This window comes from Diadema antillarum, unplaced genomic scaffold (genome assembly GCF_040938485.1).
Source record: "Diadema antillarum isolate AM-2024a unplaced genomic scaffold, OU_Dant_1.0 seq00000398_RagTag, whole genome shotgun sequence".
NCBI lineage: Eukaryota > Metazoa > Echinodermata > Echinoidea > Diadematoida > Diadematidae > Diadema > Diadema antillarum.
The window spans coordinates 2164736-2183333 of record NW_027271389.1 but is presented as its reverse complement, the minus strand read 5'-3'; the positions used below and the strand labels follow the sequence as shown (position 1 = coordinate 2183333).

Here is an 18598-nt window from a genome sequence, read left to right as displayed (position 1 = left end):
ATTAACATTGGTAATGAATTGGTAATGAATACATGTATACATACATTGCACAAGGGAAATATACAAGCAAAATATTAATGGTAATGTGTATATGGAAAGACTTAAGCCAAAAAGTGTTGCTTACAGTCAGTGCAGAATATACATAAGTTTAAAATGTGCAAGGGAGCTCACGTTAGCGTGCACATGGATGCAATATTATCACTAGGAATATTAATGGCTAAGAAGCAGAAACTTTCCTACATTTGTTTTCCTTTGTAGGAACGTAGCTTTTTTCTCATTATGGTTCTTTGATGTGAGAGGCAGAGATCTTTATTGGCAGTGAAAGTCAAATCAATTGATGAGCGAGATAAGTCACTCAAATAAACCACAGTTTGAAAAAAATTATTCAAGTTCGTGATCGCACAGACATCTTTCCGACCATCAGACGCTGTCTTGCAGCCTAGTTTCGTATTGCTCCTGTACCTCCATCAGTCCCGTCCATAGCGATCCACGTTGGCTCCTCTTCTGTGTGCAGCAATCCCTCCCTCCTCCTGAATAACAGGAAGCCCAGAAGGGACTTTGGATAGAGAGGGATGGGTGGATTAGCAATCACTTAGCCCTAATCAACCACTTCCAGATGAACGGACAGAGTGTTGCTAGTATGCACCCTGTTTGTCATGGCTACCTTTAAATCAAAAAAGGGGGAAAAAAAACTATTTTCAGAATTTGCCAACCCGTCTGGGCACATTAATAGGGTCAATCACTTGGACGTATAGATTGCATTTACAATTCCCCCTTTTTTTTATTCATGTGGCTGAGGTTATGATCGTGCCGCTCAGAGTAGAGGCAGAGTTGATTATTACAGATATTGATTAGGGTACCGATGCATTAACAAGTTGCAGCACAGTTTTGATATGCTATTAGTTGCTCTGCTTTTTAGCTCACCTGAGCCGAAGGCTCAAGTGAGCTATTGCGATCGCTCTTCGTCCGGCGTCCGTCGTGCGTCGTGCGTCGTGCGTCGTGCGTCGTCCGTCGTCCGTCGTCCGTCGTGCGTCGTGCGTAAACTTTTTACATTTTCATCTTCTTCTTGAGAACCCCATGACCGTTTTTCACCAAACTTGGCAGGTAGCATCCCTAGGGGGATAGGATCTCAATTTGTTCAAATGGGCACCATGGCCCACCTGGGGGGCCCCAGGGGGGCCCAAACCCCCTAAAATTAAGGAATCTTTAAAAATCTTCTTCTCTAGAACCAGAAGTGATAGGGCTTAGTTAATACTATGTGTTAGTACATGGATGACTGTAGTTTCAAGTTTGTTCATGGGGGAATCAGGGGTGCCCCCCTTGGGACCCAGGGGAGGGGGCTTTAGAGGGGTCCTAATGGGGCCTAAATTGTACATTTTCATCTTCACTTTGAGATCCCCATGTCTGATTTTCACCAAACTTGGTAGGTAGCATCCCTAGGGGGATAGGATCTCAATTACTTCAAATGGGCACCATGGCCCTCCTGGGGGGACCCCAGGGGGGCCCCAAACCCCCTAAAATTAAGGAATATTTAAAAATCTTCTCTAGAACCAGAAGTGATAGGGCTTAGATAATACTATGAGTTAGTACATTGATGACTGTCTTTTCAAGGATCAGGGGTACCCCCCCCCCCCCTTGGGACCCAGGAGAGGGGAGTGGGATGGGTCCTAATGGGGCCTGAATTGTACATGTTCATCTTCTTCTTGAAAACCTCATGATGAATTTTGACCAAACTTAGCAGGTAGCATCTCTAGGGGGATAGAATCTCGATTACTTCAAATGGGCACCATGTCCCTCTTGGGGGGGGGGGGGGGGGGGCCCCTAGAGGCCCCCCCCCCCCCACATTAAGGAATATTTAAAATCTTCTACTCTAGAACAAGGAATGATAAAGCAAAGTTAATAACATGAGTTTGTACATTGATGACTGTAGTTCCAAGTTTGTTCATTGCAGATCCAGGGCTGCCTGCCCCCCACTCCCTGGAGTTGATGGGAGGGGGGGGGGGGATCCATATGCAGACCTATGTAAGTTTCCAATGTTCTCAGGTAAGAGTGTGCAAGAATGCATGGAAGGTGAAATTGCGATACTCAGGTGAGCGCGTGACCCGCGGGTCTCTTGTTTTTTTCCCCTCCAGTTTTTGGTAGCGTGTTTAAGGGTAGAAGCATATCCGGTTGCAGTGTTTTTGTTGAAGTTGCAGTAATTATATTTTAGTATTATTATTGTTGTTTTTTGTCGTTGTCATTATTGTTGTTTTGTTTTGTTGTTGTTGTTTTTTTTGCTGGAGTGTGGTTACTCTGAATCAGTGAGGGAACTGTAATTTCAGAGGTGAATAAATTGATTGATTCTAGGTGTACTTCCATTGCACAATAGACATAGAGTCAACCATGCAAATATGCCAAAATTCAGAGAGAATTAAAAAATGTGAGGAATTGTAATCTACAGCGCAAAGTTTGAACAACAAATTATTTATTTATGTCAGGATAGGACTTAACATGGAAGGCCCATGTGTGAGCGAGTTACAACTCATGCATGTAAAAGATCCCGCTTCATTCAGTCATTGCAAAGAGCAGGGTGCATAACCCGGAGAAGTGGTCAACCCAAGTACTTGTGGCTGGAAGACTAGCAAGTGCAGCTGAATATATGGGCTGTCCAGCCAGTTTGTCAGATGGAAAACAAACAAACAGACAAATGGATTAATGAAACCGAAATATCATTCCTTTATTTCTTTCTTTCATTTTCATGTTTAAACATCAAGAAATATCCCTTTAAAGGTCCTGTTTACCTTTGGGAGCAGTGATTTAAAAAATATTCAAGATATCTTATCTGATGCATATGTGTAGGTCTGTTGTATCACAAAACATCCTGCCATATAAAACTTTTGCAATAAAGCCTAAAATATAAGGAGATATCAGTATTTTTCTCATTAAACCATAACTGTAGACGGTTTAGTCTGGAAACTATTTTTATTAGAACCATTGTTCACATTTTGTGTATTCAACAATACTTAAAATCGATCATTTACAGTGGTTGTTTTCTCCCAACCTCACATTTTACAACTATTTTAAAGCACTAATGCTGGATTTTGTTTCATCTGGAAGTGGTAAATTATGACTTTAACATCAGAAGAGGGGAAAGATATTTGTATGTATGTGCTGTTTCTGGTTGTAGTACAACTTTGAAGAAGACGTAGAGACCAGCCACCTATGACATTTGAAGATTTCCTTTCTATGTGATGACTTAATAAGGCATCTGAGGAAGCCATTTACTGCAGCCAGAGATGATGGGAATGCTGCCGTTTGATTACATGAATCAGAAACCGTTCAATTACCGGTCCGGCGAAGCAGTCCGGCGTGACCAACGTCGAGCCATTCAAACGGCCAGATTTGCCCCAATTATTGTGACTCATGCAATATGAATGGGCCAATCTGAGGTCCAGTGATGAGTTTTTGTTGTTGTTGTTCTTTTTTATTTTTCGCTGAGTGCCTACAGTGGTCATATATGCCTGGGAACTATCCATGAAAAGATAAGTAGATGTTACAGGGATACAGCTCTTGGGCATATATATTGGATTCCCTTCCACATCAGACGCAAGGCAGTGATAGCTGCCGTGTGCGTATGTGCGACAAATACGCTTTGGCATTTTGATTGGGAGGAAGGCAGAGCATCATCCCGGCAGACTCATTACGTTAAACAAAGACAGAAAAGATGGACCACTTTAATTCACCGACGTCAACATTTCAGACCGATTTGCTCATGAAACTTTGCAGACTCTATAAGAAATATTTTTGTGATCAGTCACATTTCTTTAAAACATTTGCTGATATCAATTGGAGTTTGAAGAAAACAGATGGGACAGTCGTAATGATGTATTTGGTCACTATTTTCAGCGTGAGATAATATCCATGAATGACTCTTGTTTATCATAGCTCTTACTGGTACTGCAATAAATGTTTTATAACAATTTAATTAAAATACATATTATCCACATGTTTTCCCTAGACATAATGCAAACTGAAGCAAACCTCTGCAGTGAGATGTATACTTTTCGGAGAACCAGTGTGCTGAAAGGACATGGATGTTGTGTGCTCAGTTTGCAGTGATATTTCTTTCGTTTGTCCGTACGGACGTTTGTGGGCGAGGACCTTACACTTGGCATAGGCAAGTGCCCACTCATTTTCGGTGCCTCGGTTTAAGTGGTAGTGAAGTGACCTGGTTTCTCTCAGGAATTTGATATTCGAGCATAAGAGCCGTCATCAACATGTTACAGCTGTACAAGTGAAGTGTCTACCATCCATGCATTGTTAACCTTAATGATTAATCCACGCATTGATGAATAATTTCTCTTATTTTCCCCACTTCCCCCCCTTCTCTCTCTGTACCTCTACCATTTTTCTGTCCGCAGCACCGAAGAAGACGTTATTCCACTTTTCTGTCAAATTCTACTTATCTGATCCTGGGCAGCTACATGAGGAATTCACAAAGTAAGTAATTTATCTGTTCTGTACATATATTGCATTTTTGCTAGATTTCTTGCCATATTTCTTGTTTCCTAGCTTCCTCCTTCTGCCCCCCCCCCCAAAAAAAAAAAAGAAAACCTGAAACTCTTTCTCTGTCTGTACTGCCCATTTCGTAGGCAGTAAAAATTGTGCCCTGTTCTCCCAAGTTTTGATGGCTGCTGTAAATCACTAGGTGAATACAGTTTCGTCGCAGATCATATTTTATGGCGATTATCACAAAATCAAACGTCCCATTAAGATTTCTCCTCCTGCAACAACCACACATTCCCTTGACACCCATTAAATTGTTTGTCAGAGGCAGAATGGCATTTGCTACATTTTTACTCATGTACACACACATTGCCTCTTCGCAAACACAATAAATCATATGTATCCACCAGTAAACATACACTGTACATACATTCATACAGATGTATGTACATGTACAAATATATGTACACACACACATACACACTATGCAGGCATTATATGCACGTCTTGTAATTCAATTCATCAGTTGATGAATCTCAAAGCTTGCTCATGCATGTGTGATGTGGTTCTGATCACCCAAAACAGTATAATGCACACATAAATAATGTATATTGACATTACGTGGGATGAAATTCCATTATTTTCCAGTCAAAAAACAGGCTGCTCACAACTTTACAGATCTCAAAACAAGTTAGTCAGCAGCTGGATGATTGCTTTGAGTACTTAGATTTGTTTGCTTTTTTTTTTTTCTGCCCTTTTCTGTGAAATAGTCATATCGCTGTGAATGTTTTGTAGAAGACATTGAGAGCCGCATTAGAGAATGACTCATAGAAATTTAAAGGGAAATTTTCTCCAAATACATGTAGATTCAGTAAAAGCTGAATTATTGGTAAAACACATCAGTGAAGTTTATGGAAAATCGGACAATTCGTGGTAATGTCCCAGTGCCTATGACAATTGCAGGATTGGGAGACTATGACAATTTGTGATGACGCAGTCGTGGAATTCCACAAATTTCTTTCAATGAAAAGTAGGAGTTGTCTGGACTTGTTTCTGGCATATGTATGCTAAGGATAAAATGATTCCCGCTGCCTTCAGTCAAGTGCTCTTTCATTATGTTGACAAAAAGTGAAAATCTGCAGTATTTTTCTTGTTATCGTTCCGCTTCTATGGCATCACAAACTTTGAAAGCATGCTGATCCCGTGATGGGTAACCAAAATTTCAAAAAGCAATATCAGGAACTTTTGAAAAAATTGTCTGATTTCCCGTAAACTTCACTGATGTGTTCTACCAATATCCCTGCGTTCACCTAATTCACACTTATATTTGGGGCTATTTTCCCTTTAATATACCCTTTATTCCTGTACAAGTCATCTTCTACCCCGTTCCGAAGAGTAGAATAAGTTTTTGTATTCAGTTATTCTTTCATCTTGCACTTTGTCCTGAGTTCTCACCCTCGCCCTCTTCCTAGCTCCCAGTTTCGTGCTCTGTCCCCCCCCCCATACTTTTCTTGGCTCTGTTTTCATGGTTATTTGGAAAAGGGAAAAAGCTTGCTGTACAGCAGATTGGCACACTGCTGTGTTCAGCTGTATCCCAGAAACCTTTGTTACATTCACCAACCTCACCTACTTTGCGTGTCCTGCCTCACCTTCTGCCCCCACCCCATGCCCCACCCCATGCTGCCGCCCCTCCTCCTGTCCCTTCTCCCCCACCCCTCCTCCCCCTCCCCGACCAGCACGCAGATGCACAGACAGATCATTTAAAAGACAGATGCGTGCACACGTTTCAAAAACATCTTTCTGTAACATTTGTCAGATTAGCTGCCACCTACTGTATACTGTGTATTCGAGATCCAATGTCAGAGCTCTTACTTAGATTTTGCCTCCCCAACGTCAGAAATGCTGGTACAATATATCTGTTCTGGGGACTATAAATTTTGCACCAAAAGTACACACCGGCTAGCTTTCAATACCAATTTTATTCACTTCTGTGAGTCTTTTCTCTGCTGTAGAGGCTTGCCCGTTTAAATATTGATATGGATTATAGAGGCCAGTGCACACTTATCCTTCTCTGTACTTATGTTATTTTTTTTCTTTTTTTTTTTGCCCGGGGGCCGCCATCCACCGTGCCAATATTACAGCCATAAATGATTCAAGTGTGCAAATAAATGTCGTTAGTCTTCACCAATGACTTCTGAAGTGGGAGTTCGGTGTGTGTGTGTGTGTGTGTGTGTGTGTGTGTGTGTGTGTGTGTGTGTGCATGCATTCATTGGTGCGGTAGTACTCGAGGTGGTGCTCATGATAGCCTCTCTCTGATTGGTCCAGGTACCTCTTTGCCCTGCAAGTCAAGAAGGATCTGGCCAATGGCAGGTTACCTTGCTCAGAGAACACAGCAGCGCTCATGGCATCCTACATTTTGCAAGGTATGTCAGTCGGCATTCTCGTCAGTTGTCATGATGCAATGTTTTAACTAGACCCGCGTCCTCTTTCTTCAGGCATTCTGATTTTTTTTTAAACCCTTTTTTGTTTTTGTTCCATTGGCGAATAAAGTGCGACATTTTAGTTGGGGCAATAAAGGAGTTTTAAAAATGCCATGTTTGATTTTGATGTCCTTTATGGAATATAAACATTCATTTCCATGGAAAAACAAAACAAAACATGGAGGGGTTGTTCCAAAAGTTATTTATGTAGCTTCAGGGAAGAATGCTGAAATATTTGCTGCCCCAAATTAGGGTAAATATTTGTATTGTTATTTGCAGTATGGTCATCATATATTCTCTCTTTTATTCTCCTCAAGACAGTTTTAGAAATAATCATTACAGTTCATTTCTTTCTTTTTGTGTGTCTCTGAAAACCCCTTATTGATATCAGGAATGTAATTTTCTATCCGCATTTAATAGTCTCTGTGTTTGTACTTGGTGTAATAGAGTAGGCCCTTCCCAGTCACTTGCCCCCTTTTTAGGACATTTTATATTACAGTTTAATAGCACCTGAGATATCAGAGATACAGCAGGCACATGTTGATTTCATTACATTGAGTGAGCTGGACAAGGTACAAGAAAATAGAAACACACAACAACATGAATAAATAAAAACACCTGCAGCCAGGAGTAAGAGCTATATGGGTGGGGTTGCCAATAGCAACAGTCTGATATGGTGTTCATAATTAATACTAAATGTTTAAGTCACACATTCCTTGCATTGATACATGTCTGAAGTACAGTAGGTTTCCGTAAATTGTGCAAAGAGTGGACAGAGAAATAGAACAAAAAAAAGAAAAGAAAAATAACATCAAATGAAGCCAATGTGATCCTTTCCCTGAAAAATTAGATTTTATAAGCTTAATACCAGAAGAGTCAATGTTACAAATTTGTCAATAGCAATGAATGTATGATGGAGAAAAAAGAATGTCATGAGATATCAAAGTGTTATAAGATGGAATGCCTTGTTTTGCTTCATATATGTTCTGAAATATTCCAATTATGCCTCACTCACCAGCCGAGGTCGGCGACTACAGCCCGATGGAGCACGATGACGGGCGATACATCACAGCGTTCCGCTTTGTGCCCAACCAGTCTAGGCCCATGGAGCTCAAGATACAGGAGTATCACAAAAATCACATGTATGTAATCCTTAAATCCTTGTCCTTCATAAACATAAGGATTGAGAGAATGTAGCAACATTAGTAGAACACATCATTGAAAGTTTGAGGAAAATCGGACAATCCGTTCAAGAGTTATGAATTTTTGAAGTTTTTGTGCAGTAACCGCTGGATGAGAAGACTACTGCAGTGTGTGAATAACTTAGATGTCACATGCGTACAACAATATAAGGAAAATATAAAGAGAATTTCACAAAATTTCATCTTTTGAAAAAAGTACACATTCCCCCGACTCGTTATCGACAAATGTTATGGGTAATATTATTCCCCCTACCTTTAGAAAGAGGCAAGTCAAGTGCTCTATTATTATGCGAAAAAAGTGAAAATATGTTGAATTTTCTTTACATTTTCTTCATACTGTTGTACGCATATGACTCACAAGCTGTAGTAGTCTCCTCATCCAGCGGTTCCAACACAAAAATTTTAAAAATGCATAACTTTTGCATCGATTGTCCAATTTTCCTCAAACTTTCACTGATGTGTTCTACTAATATTGTTGCATTCTCTCAATCCTTATGTTTATGAAGGTGAACTTGTCCTTTAACATTTTACCAGCCATCCCCTCGTGAATTTACTCCAAATATGCAATGTATATGTTGATTCAGTGGATGCAGAAATATCTTTCTTAGTACATATTTCATTTTTAAAGAAAGGTACGCATTCCTTTGACTTGTTGCCAACATGTGTTAAGGGTAGTATTAAAATTCCCTCTCTCTTCTGAAAGAGTTAAGTCAGATACTCTTTTATTATGATAGAAAATTGAAATTGTGTGGAATTCTGTGTACATTTTCTTTTTATTGTTGCCCTGCTGTGACATTTTGTTGTAGTCTTCTTATCCAGTGATGACAGTACATAGATTTAGCCAAGGCTTTTTATCATTATATATTCACAACTTTTGAACAATTTGTCTGACTTTCCTCAAACTTTATCAATGTATACTAACTAACATTTCTGCTTTTAATGAACCCATATCGTCGCTGGGGTGACAGGACCTTGTATCTGCAATTTTGGTGAAAATGACTTTTTTGGATTAATGGTCAGTTAATCATTTAAAGGGGATGGCTAGTAACTGATCAGTGGGAATCAGTGGGAATGCTGGAGGATGATTGTTCCAATCCTTGTGGGATTCATTTAAGAGTACATTATATATCTCTTGTTGTGTGAAAATTATTTGCTTCAGAATGGTCTCATATTAAAGTATTGTGCAGATTAATGTTTTCAGGTTAGCGTGCCTGGTCAGTGACGGGGCATTAATCTGCACATTACTTGAATATGAGACCGTTCTGAAGCAAATAATTTTCACACAACAAGAGATATATCCCACAAGGATTGGAACAATCAACCCTCAGCATTCCCACTGATTCCCACTGATCGGTTACTAGCCATCCCCTTTAAGTGATGTCCTGTCCAAATCCAAAAAAATGAAGCCACCACAGCATGTCATAGGAATGTGTATCCCATTGGATACAGTGCTTTGGCTGCCATGTTTTTTTTGCTCTCCTGAACATTTTACATTTTGTAGATACGAGGTCTTGTCGCCCCAGCGACGATATATTTTCTTGAAAAAAACTGTCATGAGCATGATGAATTGGACTTGCTTACGGTCAAAATGAAATACTTTACACACTAAGTACAATTGATATTAATGATCAAGTCAAGTGAGAATTTACCACTTAGGAAGCAATCTGTCCATAAAGAATACAGTAATTTATTACAAAGACAGGAGAGCAATGGAAATTTGTTGGACCTTCAACAAATCATTAAAAAAAAAATATATGGCGTAGCGACTCCATAAATCTTGATGAATACCTTAGGATTAGAGAGTTTAGATTTTTAGTTTTCTTGTCTTGTTTTAAGAAAGAGACAAAATCTCTCTTGTTTTTGTGTGTGTAGCTAGAATTGCTGGAGTCCTCTTCTTTCCCAGCAGATTTACAAAGACAGTATTCATTTACTACTACAACTTGAGCAAATAATTTATAAAGAATGTTTATTTTCAGAAAATATAAAGTTTGTGTCTTTAATACTTTTCTCCCAACAAAAATTTATGTTTACCATCAATTGACCGGTAGTGCTGTTTTCAGATACCCCCAGGGTGCAATGCTTGATAGCTCGTTCACATTCAAATCGTTGTAACATTCTAGATAGTTGCCAGAATTGTTAAATTTCTCATTCATTTAAGTCTTGTATACTTCACTGCCATCATGAAAAAAGAATCCGTATGGGCAAACTTCTCTTGAAGCAGACTCAAAGGCTGATACCTGAGTAGGAATGTACTGTAAACGTCAATATTTTTGTGTGATTAATTTTTTGTGCTGAGCAGCTCAAAAACATCTTCACGGGTTCTTGAATTCATGCTGCGCGATTGTTGACCCATTCAAAATGTGCAGATAAAATTGTGAAGATATTCTCGCTCGTTTTAGAATTCACGCTAACCAGAAGTAGCGCGAAATACGGAAAATTTCTGCTTTTACAGTATATCCTTTCGTGAATTATTCCAGTGGGCAGACGATGGCCGATGCGGACTTCAATCTCCTTGACGTGGCGCGGCGCCTGGAGATGTACGGGGTGCGGCTCCACCCGGCCAAGGACTATGAGAACATCCAGCTGTACCTGGCTGTCTCACACCAGGGGGTGCTGGTCTTCCAGAACAACACCAAGATCAACACCTTCTCCTGGGCCAAGATTCGCAAGCTCAGCTTCAAGCGCAAGCGCTTCCTCATCAAGCTCCACCCGGAAGGATACGTAAGTCATCCTTCTGTGTCGCCATTTATTCTTCAGTGTTTGGTGATTGGTGTTTTGTGTTTGATGTTGGGTGTTCAGTGTTTGGGGATTAGCTTCGAGTGTAAGTGCTTCCTCATCAAGCTCCACCCAGAAGGATACGTAAGTCACCCTTCTGTCTCGTCATTTCTTCTTCAGTGTTTTGTGATTGGTGTTTGGTGTTGGATGTTCAGTGTTTTCAGTTCAGTGTTTGGGGATTAGCTTCGAGTCCAAGGGCTTCCTCATCAAGCTCCACCCGGAAGGATACGTAAGTCACCCTCCTGTTGCATCATTTCTTCTTCAGTGTTTGGTGATTAGTGTTTGGTGTTCGGTGGTTTCAGTTCAGTGTTTGGGGATTAACTTCAAGTACAAGTGCTTCCTCCTGGAAAGATACATAAGTCACCCTTCTTTCTCACTATTTCTTCTTTTGTGCTTGGTGTGTGATGTTTGGTGTTTGGTGTTGGCTGTTGGCTGTTGGGTGTTCTGTGTAATGCCTTCAGGGTTTGGAGGATTACTTGTGGTTGTATACCAAACATTTATTCTGCTCATTCTATTTTTTAAAATTTTTATCATGATTATGTTGATTGTGTGAAGTGGAATGTAGAAGTTCTCTTGTGCTATTTTGATTGTCTGCAACGGGAGTAATTTGCCCAGTACCCATGATCATTGGAATCCCATGTGCTATATAAAAGATCTTTTGAATAAGTCTGCTAACATTATAGAAGTGTGCCAAAGGTCAGCCACCTGCCAAAAATCACCAAGATAGAAATTGGTGTCTATCGGATCTACACAGCAAATTTTTTACCCTCACTACATTTTGCAGAGCTAAATTAGTCCTCAAGTTGGATCATTTTCATGCCACATTCGCCCTGAAATGAAGCATGCCCCGTGCTGCCCTGCTGTTCAATGACCGAGATTTGGAAATTGATAGGAGTGGGCATATATAGGTCAGGCTTTTGAAGTGTCAGTGCAGTGACACATCATGTGGCCTGTAGTGATTAAAGATGGTGCGATCCTTCAATCTCCATTTTGCATTCAATATGCTGACTAACCTGCAAAATGCGCAGTGGAGATGTGTGTTGCGATGCGTTAGGCAGATGTCGTATATTCCTTCCTTTCTCTTTACTTTTCTTTTTTTTTCCCTAAATTCTTCACAAATTTCCAGGTTTGTTAGGCACTAGCAAATGTTCACAAAACTCAACTAATATTGAAACCTTGACCACTCATGACTTACAATGATTTCGTAGCAATGAGTTATTACTATGGGCAAACTTGCACAGTGCTTGGAGACATACAGCCATCTATGCAAATCTAATCATATGACCTACTTGTTGGTTGATAAGTTGTCTTAGCATTGCCTTAGTGGAAAGGAACTTCTGGCCATATTTAGAGAAATTTAATACAAAACTCATGAGCTTGCTGATCAGTGGATTTTTGAGGAGTCAATTATGTTTTCTTAGATTTGTTTTGTTTTGTTTTGTTTAAATGAAGATGTGTGTTGAGTTCATACGGTTCTGATTATGCAATGGCTGTCATAAAATCACTCGCCATTTATCGGATAACTTGGTCCACACTTGTCTGGCATTGGGAGGATCGATCCAGGAGCTTTCCATCAATCAAGCTGCCATGCTGGGGTGCCCCAAAACTAGTTTCTTTGACAGCGTTTTAAAGAGAACGTCATGTTTTCCTCTGATCACCTTTTTATTTTTATTTCTATTTCCTAGTTGCTCATATTGACCTCAATACTGTGCCCGCCACAGTCATGTAAGGCCAACCGTCATGTTCAGTGAGCTGCTATCACTACCAAAGAAAGGTGTACGATATTTTAAGAACTGTTTCAAGGCACAAGGCACATGCACAGTCTTTTTACCTTTTTACGCCTGTCTTCCACTGTCACTTTACTCTGGTTTCAACACTGTCACCCACTGTCACATCGCACTCCCATCTCAGTTTAGTCAGCTTCCTTGACAAGCTGCTATTGAGATTATATCTTCAGGGTTCTACAAAGTAGGTTCAAGGAAAGAAAGAGTGAATCAGAAATGCTATAGGAAACTAAAAGAATTGTAAAATTAGTTACAAATGTCATCTGTGCTTAGGTCAGTGTCAGTACAGATGCATTGTCAATGACCTTGCAAATGCTTTGTCAGATTGAATTTTGGCAGAATTATGTTACCCTTTGGCTAATTAACAAAAGTAATTGTTTCCAACATGTGTTCCATATTCTTCAGTGTTAACTTCAATTTGGAATCTCACATTCAGTTGAACTGAACTCATAAATGTCTTTAAATCATTAGGATATAAAGAGTTTAAATGCAAAACATGTCCAGCGGTTTTTATCAATTTGAGATTAAAGCTGCTGTAAAACAAGGAAAATGATTAAAATACATGTGATGATTTTAATGTCTCTCAAATATTTCTTGTTATGTTTGAAGTGTAGTATCATTGAATAGATTTTTTTTTTCTATTTGTTGATGACCTTTATTTTAAAAAGAAATTAAAAAAATGGCTTTTAAATGCTTTTACATGCAAACTCTTCATATACTGTAGAAGTGGATATTTTCGTGCGACTAATTTTTCGCGCTCGGCCAGATAAGAAGAGTTTCGCGTGTTTTTAATTCCGCGGTATCAAGACATCAACTACAGGAACATATGGCAAGCAGAAATATTCGCATGCTTTTATTTTCGCGCTAGTTTCTGATCGCGTGAAAAATCGTGAGTACTGCTGTGACTTTTTCAATGATCAAATTGAAAAAAAAAAATGGATATTAAAGGATGAGAAAATTAAACACAACAGGCTGTTGGTTAGGTGTGTTCATATTCAACATCATTTGGCATGCAGTGAGAAAATAAAGGACTTTTGTTTTAAATATGGCAGCTCCTCTGATCTGATGTTGCAGAGGCTGCAAATACTCATTGTGAATAATGTTAGGGATGCATTTCCAAACTGGTCACTGGAGATGATAACACGAGAATTTTCTTAACGTCAGGTGACCCGAGTGCAGTACTTTGTTACGGTGTACCGCACGTTAGTGGTGCATATTTATACTCTATCAGTTGTCCATTACAGGCATGGCAGATACATGTACTGTACATACCCGGGAGATACCTCAGTCAGGTTCATTAATGCCTAGACAGCTAAAAGCCCCCGCTTTGTGGTTTCTGGTCACGCGTGGTGCCGCACTCGCGGCGGTCCGTGGGTTAAGGAAAAATATCAGAGCTCAACTCCACTTGTTTTGATCTCTCCCCTAGGAGGCATTTGTACCCTGGTCTGTATGCGAGGCACAAGCAAGTAATCGCCTCCGTGAACGTGAAAAATATATCACGCTTGAGACTTAAGGTGCTAATATTCCCCTCCTAGTCCTTTATCATTGCTTCTCTCCCGGCCTCATCTTTCTCCCGCCATTAGTGTCATCGGTGGGTTGACATTTACAACCCTGCCTCACGACAACTATTTAAGGTTTGGGTTTACAAGTCGAATCATGATTACATTTTCATTTGTATTTCTGAGGCTATTTGTTCTTGTTAGGCTGAGGTTTCTTTCTACTAATGGAGAGAGAGATGGAAGGAGAGAGAGAGCGGATGGAGGAAGGTTAGATGATGAAGTGGGACGAAGGTTAGATGAAGAAGGAGGAGGAGGAGGAGGAGGAGGAGGAGAATGAGGCGACATCAACCCAGAGGCCACTCCTAGTTATGCCCGTGTTTAGTTGCCATAGCTAATAAATTGCTTTGCTGCTGTTTTAACTGCAGTTATTGGTGATGGTAATTCGTTGCAGAGTGCCTGACGAGAAACAGGTGCGCCAGTTGCCTGTTTGTTGCCCCTTTAGGATATGATTTATGATTTACTTTATGTTTCGTTGTGTTTTAATCGTACGATGGGCCCTGAATCTGTATAGCGCAGGCAATCACCAGGTTGGGAGGTGCAGTTGTGTTAGAAGCACATGAGGCTACATATCAGCTGTGAAGTTTAGATACATGCAGTTTTATCAAGATGCAATTTGTAAATGAATCCATGTTGAGACACGGATGAAAATAGTATTCCTCCTCCCCTGTTCTTTTCCTCGGCTACAGACTGGAAAGTTAAAAGTATTCTAGTGAATTCTTTTTTTTTTTCATATTTTTCTGAAAGGGGGGAGGGGGGAGAAGGGGTTCCTAAAGGGAGGAAAGTCAAAGAAGTCATGGTTTGAAGTCGATTCCATGTTACCGTACGTCCCAAAAAAGATTACAACGGTAGCCTCCGCAACGATAACTTTAAAGATAGTGAATCTATCCAAATACAATTTCAGGGTATGAAACTATAACTCATTGTCGACATCTTACAGAAAACACCATTCGATTTGTTTCATTGGTCAAAGAGAAATGAGGAATTTTGTAGAGCATGTCAGGAATCTCTTCTCTCCAAGTTCTGTCTATTGTGTTCACACATGAATGTGCAGTTCCAAGAGCATCCAAGTGCTAAACTTGGAAGAATCAGACTCATGACATGCTTTACAACAATCCACATTTCTCTGTGACCGCTGAGCCAAATTGAATAGAGTTTTCTGCAAAATAAAGCTAAGATGTTATATTTTATGACACTGAAGTAGCATTAGACGATTTGATCATATTGGGTGTTATCAAAGCGAAAATCTGGCTGTAATTTTTTTTGGGGGGACTTACTGTATTGTCTAATATGTCTCTTCAAGGCTTTTCACATCTTCACCGTTAGGATTGTATCCATCTTTACAACATTTTTTTAATGGCTTTTTTTTAATGACTTTTTTGTCCTTTTATTATTATTATTATTTAAAAGTAAAACGACATTTGTGGGGTCTAACATAGTGCCACGATGTAAATTTAGAACTTAAAGTCGGTTGTTGGAGAAATCAAAAGATGAGCTTTGTAGGAGCTAGTGGGTTAAAGTCAGAATTTACCATTTGCGTATGAAACAAAAACCCAGCATTAGTGTTCTAGAATAGTTCTAAAATGTGAGTCAGGGATAGAAACAACCACTGTACAAATTTGATTTGGTATAATTGATGTTAAGTGATTTGTTAAATACACAAAATGTGAACAATAATTACAATAAGAATATTTCCAAACTAAACCATCTACAGTTACGGTTTATAGAGAAAAACACTGATATCTCCCTATATGTTCGGCTTTATTGTAAAAATTTTATATGTAGGATATTTTGTGACACAACAGACCTACACATTTGCATCAAATGTGATATCTTAAACATTTTTGAAATCACTGCTCCCAAAGGTAAACAGGACCTTTAAGTGCAATAAGCAGTACATTTTACTCATGGGTGTTATGCAAAGTATGTGTTTTGCCAATCATCTGATAACTGTGCATATCTTGATTAGATGTAGATGTAGGATTGGATTATACAATGTAGATGTTTAGGGATTCCTTGAAACAGTGGTACTAAGTTTGTCAAAGGTAATAGTGAGTGCGTAGATGTTGTGACGGAATGTGTGCAGCGATCACATGTGGAAGAAGTCAGCATTCTGAGGGTTAATGTACTTGTGTGTGTATGTTTACGTATATGTGTGGGTGTGTATTTATTTGTGTTTAATGTGTATAATGTATTTACAATGTATTTGTGGTTATGTATTTATTTGTGTATATATGTCAGTCCTTGATTTTTGTATCTCTTGATATGCTTTCTTGTGGAGGCATCATCAGCGAAAGCCAAAATAGATGTGCATTTTTCATGCCCAGTGCCTGAGAGGGGATCAATGCTAAATGCATCCATATACATGCTGGATGCATGATGGCATTAAGTCCCCCGCTTTTCCCCCTCCAGGTATCTGAAATGTAACCAGATGAGGCCAAGCCCCAGAAAATGAGGAGGATTCTTTGGCCTGCAGGGGTCAGATATGGATGAATTTGTGATGTTACTTACGCTAGAGCTGCCCATGTATATCCATTCACTTCTACGCCCCCATTCGGGACCCATGGGAGCCTGTGTGATGTATTTAGTGGGATGTCTTCGCCTCCGCTGGGTTGGTCCTCATGAAATAACATCGCATTAGCCTTAAAGGGAAAGATACTGCTTTGTGCAGAGTGCACATATGAGGTTAAATTTCATTGAGCTGACCGTCGTGTTGAAGAAACATTTTGATGCAATCATTGATATTTAAGATTGATTCTTCCCTGGTCTTGTAGACTTATCCTTGTTAGTTTGTGTCTTGCAAATTTTTTTTTTTTTGGGGGGGGGGGGGCTGGGGTTCATGAAGATACTGGTTTATTTCAACTCTTTATGTTTTAGCAAGCTTCAGGTTCATTGAAATGTGGTTTACAATTGCATACTTCAAAACAGGAGTATACCTTATAAATGTACTTTGTACTGATTATTGATTATGTAGTAAACCAGGTATTGGATGGAAATTACCTTTTATGTGCCACCAGAGCAATTTTTCCGTGCAGATATGCACTGTTGGTATAAATTGCAGATGATTTTACCAACTGCATCACAGCGCTGTGAAAAGGCAATTTTAAAAGTTTTGTAACATGCCAGTTATCTTCCAAGGTAGCTACAGGAAATGGGAGCAAGGGGAAAAGTTATGCTACCATTGTTAGCAAAACTGTCCTCAAAAAGGATGCATCCAGTGTCATCTAGACAACTGTAGCCCTATGAAACAGTTTGTGTAGATGACTGTAGCCATATGAAGCGGGTCTACTGACATCAAAATGCAATATTCTGAGGATAGGATTACAGTGTACAGGGGAAACTGGGTCGGGATTTAAATTGGGGAGGACTGCATTTTTTTTTTTTTTTTTTTTTTTTTGCATTGAGTTTTTGTGGAATCGAGTGTGGTTTTTCTTTCTTTCTTTCTTTCTTTTCTTTTCCACCTTAAAATAGGCTGCCAGCCAGTTTTGCTATTAAAAAGCAGAAGGTGGTAGACATGTCACATTAGCGGAGGCAGAAATGTGTTGCAAGTGAAAAATGAAAAGGAAGGAAAGAAAGCGTGGAGAGGCTAACGTGGGTAACGTTTCAGACAATCGTCGCGACTGGAGTATCTAGGAGCGGTTTCGATATCTCAAATCAATACTCGCCCAGCCAGCCATCATTGCACATGAGTCAAATACATAATTGTATGCACCTTCAATTCTTCATAAAGTGATCCTGTGATTTTACCTGTAGATACATTATACATTTTGATTTGAAAGAACTCCTTCCTCTTTTTTCCCCTCTTTCTCTGGAGGCTTTGTTTGTTTTGTGTTTTGTTTTTGTTGTTTGAATGATTAGCCACACAATGCAGTGTGTTTGTGGCTACATGTATATCATATAAATTATGGTTGAGACAGCCCAGAGCATTTGCATCCAACTTTGTTGGAAGAGACATCATTATGCAATTCATAATACAAGCCTTAATTCAAATTGTGTGATTCATATACTGTATGTGTTTCTGACCCATGGTTATATCTCGCATCTTTACACAGTTCTCTTTGGATGTAAACTGTGTTTGGTGTTCAAACGATTTAATTGGGAAGCCTTTTTAGCTCACCTGAGCCGAAGGCTCAAGTGAGCTATTGCGATCGCTCTTCGTGCGTCGTCCGTCGTGCGTCGTCCGTCGTGCGTCGTCCGTCGTCCGTCGTGCGTAAACTTTTTACATTTTCATCTTCTTCTTGAGAACCCCATGACCGATTTTCACCAAACTTGACAGGTAGCATCCCTAGGGGGGTAGGATCTCAATTTGTTCAAAT

The 18598-nt window shown here is 39.6% G+C and overlaps 1 protein-coding gene across 1 annotated transcript in view; it reads left to right on the top strand.

The window, feature by feature from the left end:
• LOC139732049 (FERM, ARHGEF and pleckstrin domain-containing protein 1-like) overlaps window positions 1–18598 on the top strand; it is a 145567-nt gene that overhangs the window by 79145 nt on the left and 47824 nt on the right. The window contains exons 5-8 of the mRNA XM_071642928.1: window positions 4401–4479; window positions 6811–6908; window positions 7984–8107; window positions 10645–10888. Of these exons, the coding sequence (XP_071499029.1) occupies window positions 4401–4479; window positions 6811–6908; window positions 7984–8107; window positions 10645–10888 (545 nt within the window). The remainder of the gene's footprint in view (window positions 1–4400; window positions 4480–6810; window positions 6909–7983; window positions 8108–10644; window positions 10889–18598) is intronic.